This window comes from Grammomys surdaster, unplaced genomic scaffold (genome assembly GCF_004785775.1).
Source record: "Grammomys surdaster isolate TR1022 unplaced genomic scaffold, NIH_TR_1.0 214, whole genome shotgun sequence".
Lineage (NCBI taxonomy): Eukaryota > Metazoa > Chordata > Mammalia > Rodentia > Muridae > Grammomys > Grammomys surdaster.
Genome location: NW_021604659.1, coordinates 4,004,450 through 4,017,450, shown reverse-complemented (window position 1 = coordinate 4,017,450; position 13,001 = coordinate 4,004,450). Strand labels below are relative to the sequence as shown.

Here is a 13,001-nt window from a genome sequence, read left to right as displayed (position 1 = left end):
ATCAGGTGCCTGTACTGGACAAGTCCCGCAAATGATAGGACATGACCTTTATCAGCAAGGATCTCAGTAGCAAAGACAGAAACCAATAAGAGAGAACCTGAAATAGATCTGTACCAGAAACAATGCAGGGCCAGGCACAATGACAAGCGGTTAACTGTGAGTACAGATGTCAAGTCTTATCCCAGTTTAGTTATTAATGTTGACCACTTTCAAAATTAAAATTAATCTGTGTTGGTTAGTGTTAATTGTCAACTGGACAGAATCTAGAGACATCTGGAAGATGGGCCTTTAGACATGCTTCTGGGAGTTATCTTGACTATGTTAATTGAAATGAGAAGACCCGCCCACAGTGGGTGGCACCATTCCCTAGACTGGGATCCTAGACAGTGTAAATGGAGAAAGGAAGCTGAGCACCAGCATGCAGTCATCACTTTTTGTTTCTTGACTGGTGATACAATGTAATCATCCAGTATATACCAGGAACAACCTTAAAGTCTCATGGAAAGTTCCTTGGCTATCCTTGGAAATTGAATACTTCAGAAGCCACCAAAAACATGTATATGGCTACTGTAAAGACACAGATATGATTCGTTCTTGAGAAGCTCACACCTAACACGTAGTTCTGTCTTATCTTTCCTCTGAGTGCCCCTCTCTAAATCTGAGTGCCCTATGCTAAGCCTATATTCACATCTCTTTCAAATAAACTCCAATTCTACTTTGTAGAGACTCCTAACTTTTTTTGGCAGCAAAGTCATGAATCCTGTCTCTACCAGAGTAGGCATCTCTGAGAAGACTCCTTCAGGCTACTACAGCACGCAACATGGAGCCCTTGCACTCTGACACTGACAGTCTTATTAGAAAGCCATGCTTTGATTTTACATGACTGATCAATATTGAAAGATGACAAGAAATGGAACTTTGGATTGCAGCAGTGTGAGGGGGTGGGAGCTATGAGGAGGAAGGGATCTTAATGGGGTCACATAACTGGTTTTCTAATGTTGGTGTCCTTGACTCCTCAGTATGGACCTGAAGGTTTCTCATTTAAATTCAGAAATCACTATTGTCCTGTTGACTACACTGAGACCTGATGAGGCCCCACTGCCTGCACAGGACCCAAGGTCAAAGCCGTTCATCTCCATAGCTACCCTGATGTGCATGTTAATGCTTCTGGATGTTAAATATTGTATTTACAATAAGAATAAATACATAGTTATTTTTATAAAATATACATACCACAGGATTTCTCAAGGATGACTACCTTGATAAGTACAGCTCTAAGTCCACCTGCCCTGACTTACCATCATCATCACCACTCATGTCCAGGAGGTCCTGAACTTCATCTCTTTACTTACCAATATTAACTCCCCATTGGCCTCCTCCCAGTGCCATCATATTTCAGTCTCTATGAATCTGATTACTCTAAGTCTTTGTCTGAGCAGAATCATCTGGTAGCCATCCTTACTTTTTTTATTGTATTTATCAACATGTACCCAGGGTTCATTCCCATATAGCATGTGCCAGAATTCCTTTCTTCTTAAAGCAGAATAGAGTTCCACAGTAGAAAAACACAGTGAGACATATGCTCTCTCCTGTTCTGTTCTCTCTTGCTCTTCATTTTAAGACAGGGTCTCACGCAACCCAGCTTGGCCTTGAACTCTTCATAGCTTCATAGATTATATGAAAATGCCCCCATAGCCTCTGGCATTTGAACACTTGGTTCCTAGGAGGTAGTGTTGTCTGTGGGAGTCTAAAAGATGTGGCTTTGCTGGAGGAAGTGTGTCACTAGTCACTGGATTTGAGGCTTCAAAGCCTCACACCATTCCCACTTCAATCTCTCTGCTTTCTACTTGTGGCTCAAAATATGAGCTCTCAGCTTGATGTTCCAGTTGCCATGTCTCCTGTCTCCCAGCTACGATGGCCCTTTTCCCTTGGTACTATAAACCACAATAAACCTCCTTCTTATCTTGGTCTTGTGTTTTAGCATAGCAATAGAAAAGTAAGGAATATTGGCAATAAAGATGACCTTGAACTGATCTTCCTGCCTGTGCCTCCCAGCTGTTGAGATTACAGGAGTGCATGACATCTCCTGCTTTATTCAGTGCGGGAGATAGACCCCAGGGATACACACGTGCTAAGCACACACTCTACATCCCAGCCAAGATGGAGGGTTTTGAGAGGTTATTACCATCTCTCAGGATCACCATCAGACCACTTTGTTACTGCCACAATTCTAGGTCTCATTCCCTGATCTCCAAGCTGGTTTGTTCCTCACTTAAAACACTTCTCAAGTGGCCATTTGTTTGGGAACCTGCTGAGACTTCTAGTCCTCCTCTCAGAGTCTGGATGGTTCTTCCTCTCTCCTCCCAAGGCCATGTGCTCACTGCTTGCTGAGAGTTCTTACCTCAGGCTGAATTTAATCCATATGTCCAGATACCAGTATTTTGTCAGGATCCAAGATAGTAGACACCTGCCTCAGGGCTTATCTATGACTGCACCCCTGTCCACTTCATCCTCCCTCCTCAGTGGACTCTACCCTGTCCCTGCATAGGGGGAGGTGTCCTTTCAGCCTTGGCTACCTTCCATCCACTCTTCATCAGGTACTTCTCTACAGTTTCCCTGGCAGGCACAGGTGCTGACCCACTTACAGCCAGAGAGAGTTTCTTCCTTGGGTAATGACCCCTGTGAACTTGGTCAAGCGCCGGGCGTCCACTTCGATCCACTGATGCAAGTCATTCCTACCAGCGCACCAAGCCCCATCGTAAAAGTCGTTTTCATTAATGCCTGCCTGGAAAGAAGAAATTGGTGTTCAGAAAGACCTTGGAATGAAGATGATTAAGACATCTTTTCTTGAGACAGAGAAGAAGGAAGAGAGGACTAGAGAAGAAAAAAACCACTGTACCACAAACTCCTTATTCTAAACCATGGGAAGGAGGTGGAAATATCTTGGTATAGTATGTCTTCTTCTTGGCATGTGTGAAAGACTAAATTTAATGAGCTCCTGTTACTTATTCAGTCAACACACAAAAACCCATCTCTTGTGTACTCACCATGATGGGTACCATTGCCAGCTTGACATGATCTATAAATGAACTACTGGACAAAATTATGGGTGTGTCCATGTGGGAGCTTCTAGAACAGGTTAATTGGGGATCAGAAGATCCACCCTGGATATGGGTAGCACTGTTACTGAGCTTGGGTCCCAGACGGAATGAAAAGGAAAGAATATGGAGTACCAGCTCATCTCTGTCTTCCTCCTGACCATGGACACATGTGACCAGCTGCCTCACAGTCCCGACACCATGCCTTCCCACCCTGATGGACTGAACCTTCAAACTGTGGAACAAAAGAAAGGATTCTTCTTTAAGATGTTTTAATCAGGTATTTTGTTCCAGCATTGAGAAAAGTAGCTCATCCAGCCGCCCACACACCAGGTGCTGGGGAACCTCACCACCCAGGCAGCGAGAGATACACAGTGACAAGAACAAGGAGGAAGGTGCTATTCAGGGACTCTGAGTAAACTGCCCTGGGAGCATTTAAGGACAGTTCAACTGAGTCCCTGAGACCATACAGGGACTCCCCAGAAAGGAGCAGCATGGAGCTGACCCCAAAATGTAAGTACTTACTAGTGAGTTTCTGTCCATCAAGAACTTGTTTGACGCGTTCATTTTTGCTCACTAGGAAATGCAAAACGTTGTGTATTTGCATTTCCAAGGCAGGTCAATTGCTGCTCTGAAATTATCCCTGCAGTCTCACCACTTAAAGAGATAATTCCTTGACATCATTTTTTAAAAGTTTAATTAGAGACATTTGAATCAAGTGAAGCCTTCCAGCTTACTAAGGTTCAGTCTGCGTGAATTCTGTTTTATTTTTAGGTGACTGCTTTATATGGGTATAGCCAGATAACAGAGAGTGCGATTCTTAGAATGTCAGAGATCATCCTAAGCTGAAGAGACAGCTCAGTGGTTAAAACCACCGGCTACTCTTGCAGAGGACCAGAATTGGGTTCCTGCAACCCTTATTGAGCAGCTCTCAACTTCCTGTAACTCCCAGCTCCAAAGGATCTGATGCCTTCTTTTGGATCCCACTGCTACCTACACCCCTGTGTACATTCCCTCCACACACATGCACATAAATAAAAGTAAAATGAATCTTTTAAGAATAATAATAGATCAGCCCATCATCTCTATGTCTTTCCTCCTCTTTATCTTTGATTACTTTTTAGTGAATTTTAGGGACAGCCTGGCTTTTAATGAGCAATAGAATGTGAAGTTCAGGGTATAGTTATGTATGTAACTAGGCCAACAGTCCCAGAACTCTACGCTCATTACCACATGAGCTAACACAGCTGTCTTAGTTATGGTTCCTATTGCTGTAATAAAGCACAATAACCAAAATGTAACTTGGGGAGGAAGGGATTTACTTCAGCTTACAGCTCTCAGGTTATACTCCATCACTGAGGGAAGTCAAGGCAGGAACTGAAGCAGAGAACATGAAGGAGTGCTGCTTACTGGCTTGCTCCTCATAGCTTGCTCGGCCTAATTTCTTATACAACTCAGACCCACCTGCCTGTAGTTGGTGTCATCCTCAGTAGGCTGGGCCCCTCTACAGCAGCCATTTATCAAGAAAATGCCCTACGTGCTTACCTACAGGCTAATCTTCTTGAGGGATATTCTCTGTTAAGATATCCCCTTGCAAGGTATGTCTAAATGTGTGACAAGCTGTCAAAAACCAGGCAGCCTCCTGTCAGGACCTAACTTGGTCCATGTATCCCTAGTGATTCCTGACACTACCTTCAATGACCTTTGTGGCAAATGGTTGAATACAGACAAGACACCAACACATCTTCAGCAGACACTGCTCTCAGAAGTGACGGTCAGTTTCAGAAACTCTTAAGTCAATATTCCTCAGAAAGCAAGCTTTAAACTACCTAAGATGTCAAAGGTCCAGATGGATTCAGTGATACATAGGTGATATGTCATAAAGATCGGTGATGGTGGCTGTTATGTAGGATCTGTCACCTAAAAGCATCAGGAAAGGTTTGCACTTCACTGTGTTTGCAGTGGCTCCAGGTATCGATGTAGGTTAATCCTTAAGAAACCTGGTGCCTGCTGCATAGCCTCTCAGTTTCTTGACTTGACAGACAGCAGGGAGGCGAGATGCCAGCCCTCAGGCTATAATTATACAGCCACTTCCTCTCTACAGTAGAAGGCAATTATCCTCTTAATGACAGAGATTGCAGCACATTAACGACCTACAATGTCACAACTTGTGCCCTCTCAAGAAACCAGAGCATGCACTTATGTTTTTGTTGTGGTTCCCCTGTTCTTATAAAAGCACTGGAGACGGCCGTTCAGAGCTCCACTCATCTCGGCCCTCAAGCCTTCACCAACCCTGTGCTACGCAGCAAGTATAAAAGGTGAAAGGCATGTATACCTCATCCCCAAGCACTAGTGCAGACTGAAGGCTGAAGTCTACACACCGTATCATGGTGACAGACACCATGCAGATGCTGGTAGAGAGTGAGCTCCAAGGATGCACCACAGGCCACAAGTCTCAGTGGATACTCAGGATTTGCATAGATGCTCTGGGCCTTGGTTTTCAGGTATCTGTCAGTGTGGAGGCGACAATCCTTTCTCCCTCAATGTGTGTCACCAGATGTGAGTTCAAGTAATGAGTGCTCACTAGGGCTGAGGAGATGACTCGACAGTGAAGTGTAAGGACCACTGAGCTCCATCTCCAGTGGCTATAAAAGCTGGTCATGGGAGGGTTGTCTGTTATTCTAGTGATTAAGGCAGAGGTAGAGTCAGGCAGATCCCTGGAAAACAACAGGCACCCCATGTCACCAGTTAGTAAGTGCTGGGTTCAGTGAGAGGCCCTATCTTAATGTAAAGTGGAGAAGGGTAGAGGAAGACATCTACCCACGTAACCACCAACCTCTACAAACACATGCATGCACATGCATATGCACATACATACATATGTATGAACACATGCACACACACACACAAACACATACATGTACGTGTACACACACATATACACACATGCAAGCATACGAGTGTGTGTGCACATGCGCATGCACACACACACACACACACACACACACACACACAAATACATACACATCAAAACAAAACAGTGCTCCATAGATGTTAGTTGTGAGACTATTCAAAGCAGGAAGATTTTGGCTAGCACTGGCAACAGGTATCAGTGTGAACACTTTATGAACTACTTCAAGTTTTACAGGATCCAGGGAATTATGTCCCCCTTCCAGTCCCCTGCTATTACTTTTATATCCAAGTTAAATCATCCAGGAAATGGCTATGAACACAGAAGAAAGGAGATTCATGATCTAAGGTTCTGAACAGGAGTCCACACTAAAGTGGCAATGTCTGGTGTCCCTGGGAACTGTTACATCTAGGGAAAGGAAGTCACTCAGTACCTACAATGCACAGCATAACTGCTACACCAAGAGTTGCCTGAGTCAAGTGATGCCACAGGCCTTGGACTCTGGCCTAAGGCTAGGTCAACGAGCCCTGAGTGAGGTGGCAACATGGATGCTCACACTGTAGAATCCTAGAAGCTAGGACTGTCTGCATGCTTCTCTCCAGCATCGAGTGACCAGGGCTTGGAATTGCATTTAAGGTTGCTGGCTTTACCAGCCTAGGGACGCTGCTTCTGCTGCCAGGCTCAGTCCACTGTAGGCACAGCAACCAGTCAATTAAATAGAACAGTGTTATCCCTGCTGGTGGAGATGACTCACCGGGCAATTATAGCCATCTCTGAAAAATCAATTAGGAACTTAAAAGCAAGCACCCAGAGAGGTCACCAAATCATTCCACAGAGCAATAAACAGTATTAGTGAAATGTCTCTGAGAAAGCAGAAAATGAGAACATTGAGCCCCGTGTCTAAGATGCTAAGAAGGGCTGATAAGAGGACTGAGGGGGTTAAAGGTACCTGCCACTAAGCCTGATGACTCAAGTTCCATTCCCAGGACCAACAGTGTAGAGGGAAAAAACCTGACTCCTTCAAGTTGCCCTCTGTTTACCTCTCCGTGCATTAACTAATAAATGTCATTTTAAGAAGAAAACTAAAAATAAAGAAGTTAGGAATACTTTTCAAAAATTTTTCAGTAAGAAACTGTTGAAATAAAAGATTTGATTCCTTCAAGGATAAGCGAATCTGGAAAACACCATTAACATGGTGTGATTCTTTCTACTGTGGCAGCAAATAGGCTGAGAAGTAATGTAATTTTCCCAAGGCAATCAAGTTATAGGAGACATTTGCAAGGCTCCTAACAGACTCAATTTTGTGAAGGTTAAGTGTGGCTGGAGGTCCGTAATAAAGAGACCACCTGACAGGGGCCACTTAAGATGTCAGATGCAGAATCTCCCTCCAGGTGCTGGGCAAGGGAAGGAGGGAGGGAGGGAGGGAGGGAGGGAGGGAGGGAGGGAGAGAGAGAGAGAGAGAGAGAGAGAGAGAGAGAGAGAGAGAGAGAGAGAGACTGTCTCAGAAAACAAGGTGGATGGAAAGCACCTGAGGAAGACAGCAGACATTAATCTCGGGCTTCCACATGCATGCACACTCATATGGAGGCATACACAGAAAGATGCTGCCAGAATTCTCAACAGCAGCATTTACAAAAAATGGAGAGAATATGTGGACCCCAAGGCTGGGAAGAAGAGTGTGACAGGTTTCAGGGAAGGTCAGCATCCAGAGGATCAAGACAGTCAGCTCCGTTCTTCTCAGCCTTGGCCAGCTATGAGGTTCCAGGACCTAAAGATTTCTCATTCTAGAACTTTAGGCTCTGCCTAACAGTCTATCCATCGTGATAGGGAAATAAACACATTTTTATATTCATTCATGTAAGAAATAAAAATATCATTACCCATTTTTCAAAACAAAGCTGTCTTAAGTTTAGGTTCAATTACAAATGGACAAAAAGCTAGGGACCCTATTAACACCTGCATAAAAGATTATTAATAGAGCCAGCTTCCCTAGTGTTAGGTCTAAGCACACACCTAACAGCCTGCAGATGGACAAGGTCATATATTTAAAGGCTTTAAAATAAACAGGATGTAAAATAGATAAACCCAGATATGATCTTTGTTGAGAAATAGGTCAACATGGCAGGTGACATTAATATTGTAACCTCCCCTCCCCACCATGACTCGGCCAGTGAGGAAAAGGAGGGAGGGACCCGTATTCAGGATGATAAAAAAGTGTTCTCTGCACTCAGTCAGAGCACCCACCTTTCTACCTGGGTTGGTACCCAACTTTGTGAAATAAACTGCCTCTCGCTTGCTACTCTGGATCTCCAATGCTTGTTATTATGAGTGTGTGTGTGGGGGGGGGGGTCTCAGATCCTCACAATCATCTTCCCCCAAATTTTATTACTCATGCACCATTTCCATTAAATTACTAGAGGGTGTAGTTAGACAAAAATTAGAATGGTATCACAGGTCTGGGAGAAAGGAGCTGAAACCAATTGCCCATCAGAGAGCTGTATTAGGAGAGTTATTAGCCCCTTGCTCTAGGCACTGTGATGGGGTCCTGAAGGAGAAAGACTTCAGTTCCAGAGCACGGAGGAAGTTCGGGCTCTTCTGGGTTTCCAGCATAGAGAACTCTCAGACTGATGGAGCGTCATGATAGTAGCTATACAGATAAGTCAGTGAACAACCCAGGGCTCCTGAAAAGATCTCCACAGAAACACAGAGAGCAAAAGCTAGTTAAAAATCACTATAACTTCAGCTTTATAGAAAAGTATGCTGAAGCCATTTCAGAGGCTGGTACTAGGTGGAGGAGGGACCTTTTCGATAATGTAAGCAATTCTAGGAAAACAAAGGTCAAAAGATAGAAAAAACGAGCTTCCATGACTCAGAATTATCAGATTTATTGGATCACTAGGAAGTAATATTTAAGCAGCTGTTAAAAGGGAAATTTTAAATATAGGTCTACTAAAAAATTGACACATTGGGGCCAGCAAGATGGCTCCAAAGGCAAGCACACTCGCCTGATGGCCTGAGTTTCATAGCTGCAACCCATAGTGAAAGGAGAGACCCAAATCCCAAAAGTTATTCTCTGACCTTCATATGCGAGCACACACACACACACACACACACACACACACACACACACACACACGACACCATATACATCATATAACTTCTGTATCTTGCTTCTGGAAATGATGTTTAAAAACGCACATTCATTTTTTTTTTTAAGCAAACTAAAAGTACACAGAATTTGAGTGTGAAAAATGGAACCACTCCATTGACTTTCATTCCTGGAGTCTACAGAACACCTCCTGCAGGCCAGGCATTATGTGACGTGCTTTGCTTGGTGGCAGTTATGAAAGCGACTCACTCTGCGGAATGGAGTCACTGAGCTGCATCTCCCAATACCCTCAACCACCTCTGTGCGGAAACATCTGGAAGCAAATTAAAAAGTCATAGCTGCATGACTGTAGCCATTGAGCAAGTCTAAGATAATAGACTTACAGCTGCTGTTCAGCAGACACAGCCCAGAGCTATTTATACACAAAACAGAGGGAAATGATAGTTACATTTTAAAGTAGTTTCGAGAGAGGAAAAAAAAATGAAAAGAAATGGTGACTTACAGGTTCTTAACCAGATACTCTCTTTGCTGGTGGGCTGGGGAGAACGTGCAAGCATTAGTGGGCCCTCTGATTAGTGCAGCTGAGTAGTTAATCGGAAGCTATAAAGTGGCATAAGGTGCCTGGAGCTGGAGAGATGGTGCATCAGTTAAGAGCACTTGTTGCTCTTGCAGAGTATCGGTTCCCAGCACCAGTCTTGTTATAGGCTTGTCACTGCCTATAACTCCATCTCCTGGAGAATCCAATGCCCCCCTCTGGCTTCTGAGGTTCACCTTCACACACGTGGCATCCCCAGTAACACAGATATAAAAATAAATCCTTAAAAAACAAACCAAAATATTTTCAGATGTCTATAAGCAAAACACCCCATGCAGTCCAAACCCTGGTCTCTAAAGTCAGCTAGGACAAAAGTGCTCAGTGATTTTTGAAGCCACTTTTTAAAAACAATTGAAGAAGTCAGTGAAGAGTCAGGGACTGAAACTGAAAACATGGCAGAAGAAACCTGATTGAATAAGCATGAACTGTTTGGTTTTTTTTTTAATGAAGAAAGATGTTCACTGAAAAAACAATTAGTTGCATGAGCAGGAAATAAGTTTGATTCTCCAAAAGAGCAGCCATCACTCTGAGTGGGCTCCTTGTGCCCCATGGAGGCAGCACAGTGTGAACAGCCCTCAGGGTCCACACAGCCCAAGCTCAAGCCCTCACTCTGCTTCACTGTCTGTTCCACCTCCAAGTAGAGCAGTCTTAATACTGGAATTATCAGTATCAGACCCTGGATCCTGGCAGCAACATATGGTCCAACATAGGCTCATCCAGGTACCCCCAATAACCAGACTAAAGACAAAACATATAGAAAAGCAGAGAAAGGTGTGTCATGTGGCCTCACTGGGAAGAGGGACCATAAAGAGGTCTACTGTCCTAGTTTCATTTCTGTTACTGTGATAAAATATCCTAATGAAAATAAACTTACAAGAGGAAGGGGTTTATTTCAGCTTACAGTTCCAAGTTACAGTACGTAATTGTAGGGAAGTCAAGGCAGAAACTTTACAACAGCTCGTCACATCACTTCCATAGTCAAGAGCAGAAAAAGACAAAAGTGTACATGCTCGCTGGCTTGACTGCTGTGTGCAGTTCAATTTCTCCACTCTTACAAAGTTAAGGAACCCCTGCCTAGGAAATGGCACCACCCACAGTGGGCTGGGCTTTCTCAAATTCATTAACTTAATTAAACCAAACACCTACAGACACAAGATAGCTGGCCAGCCCTATGTGAGCTCTCCCTGATTTAGAGTCTCCTCCAGGTGATTCTAGTTTGTTTCAAGTTGACAAATAAGGCTAACCACAGCTTTCAGTGACCACCTCATGTCTATCTTTGAGGTCCTGACATGATGTTTCAGGTTTAAACATAGGGCAAGAGCTATGCATAACTAAGCAGTCTTGGTCAAGGTGTGGTCTCAATCACCATTAACCCATGGTTGTCTAAGCTCTAGCCTTTCCCTCAAGACGTTCTGACAAGCTGTCATAACTTTGTGATAACTCTTCCCGGGAGACAAATCCCCCTCTGGCTGGCATCAGGCTTCAGCCTTTTTGTTCTCCCAGGTTGACTCTCCTAGAAAATGACCAGTTTCTTTTGGTCCATTGTCTCAATGGTCTTGACATCCCAAGGGAGGGGTACAAGGGTCTCTTTAGGACTATCTTCATTCCTCCCAGCATAGTCTGTCTGTAAAACGGGATTGAAATAGAGTCCCTAGGAGAGGACTGTTGGATGGCTACACATTCCTCCTGTTAAATAACCTATAGACTGTCCATCACAGAAGGGAAGGTCCTAGGGGAATAAACATAATTCACCCCATTTTATAGCTAAACCAGCTACAATCTGTGACTAAATTTACTTTCTGGATATACCTTAACTGTCCTGCCAGCAGGAGAGCTTGGTCCATCTAGCCTGTTGACAAGTACTCTTCCAGTGAGTCATCACCATGGCTTAGACATTCTATTTTTGGATTTTGCTGTTCCTTCAGCTAGCGACCCATTTGTTTGGTTGAAGTCTGTCTTTCCTATACACTTCAAAGATCCACGTCTTTTGCCTTAAGCTCATGTATCTTCCTTAATTCCCTATGCTGTTTAGAAAGTCCCCATGGTCTCCCTCCTCTGGGCAGTGAGGAAATCATTATTTCTATTTCTCTCTACCTCTCCTCTTGTTCTGTCCTGGTCTAATTACATCCATTACATCAGCTTGTACCTTGGCTTTCCCTTTTAACTGACACAATAAACAGTGTGTGTCTATAGGGGTAGATTAGAGCATAACAGCTCAATGGAAGTATGTAATGTGTGAAGATCGGATCCAAGCAAATGGCATGTCCGAAACCTCACAGGAAATTTGTTTTAATCAGACACATTTTAAAACCCTTTCTACAAGCTATTTTAAAATATTCAATTAATTGACACTGACCTCACTCACCCTACTGTGCTGTAGAATGTGTTCACAATGGAAGCTAGCTCTACTCTTCCTCTTCCTCTTTTCCCTCTCCTACCTCCTTTTCTTCTCCCTCTCTTTTTTTTCCTCTTCCTCCTTCTCTTCCTCTTCTTCAGACAGGGTCCTATATGGCCCAGGTCAGCCTCTAGCAGTCCCTGAATTCACAATAGAAGTTGCTTCTGCTACCACTTAAGTTTGAAGATTTTATGTGTATGTGTGTGCCTGAGTGCATATGTGTGCACCATGTATATGCAGATGTCCTCAGAGGCCAGAGAGGGTAGTTTAGATCTCCTGGAACTAGAGTTACAAGTGGCTGTGAGCTGCCTGACATGGGTGCTGGGAATCAAACCCAGGTCTTCTGCCAGAGCAGCAAGTACTTTCCATCACTCATCCAGTCTCTGACCTCTTGTTCTGCCCCCCCTCTGGTTTATTTTCTTCTTCCCCTTCCCATATAGTGAAGGATAGCCTTGAACTCATTATGTAGCCAAAGAAAGTCTTGAACTCCTGATCCTTCTGCCTCCCAGATCTGGAATCCCAGGTGTATGCTATAGTGGCAAACCAAAATAGACATTTCTTTGGAAGAAAATAAGAAGTGTGTGGCCGTCATTATGATAAATACTCATTTGAATTTTCCAAGGGAGTCATCATTGAAAATATTCAGTTCTGTTATTACCATAAAAATCCAAATTCCCCAAATTCCAGTGTTTTGGCACCTAGCACTATGTCCCAGACTGCTGCTTGAAGCCAGATACACACACAAAAAAAATCCCTTTATGGGAACAGATGGGATGGCATGCCTTGACTCAGAAATGAGCCTCCCTGGGATTATTTTTGTCTCAGCAGCCCCCAGGACACAGCAGTCCCCAGGACACAGCAGCCCCCAGGACACAGCAGCCCCCAGGACACAG

General features: G+C 43.9%; 1 protein-coding gene across 1 annotated transcript in view; it reads right to left on the bottom strand.

The window, feature by feature from the left end:
- Window positions 1–13,001, bottom strand: part of Cpxm2 (carboxypeptidase X, M14 family member 2) — a 106,392-nt gene that overhangs the window by 60,972 nt on the left and 32,419 nt on the right. Inside the window, exon 4 of the mRNA XM_028772544.1 lies at window positions 2,646–2,785. Within this exon, the coding sequence (XP_028628377.1) occupies window positions 2,646–2,785 (140 nt within the window). The remainder of the gene's footprint in view (window positions 1–2,645; window positions 2,786–13,001) is intronic.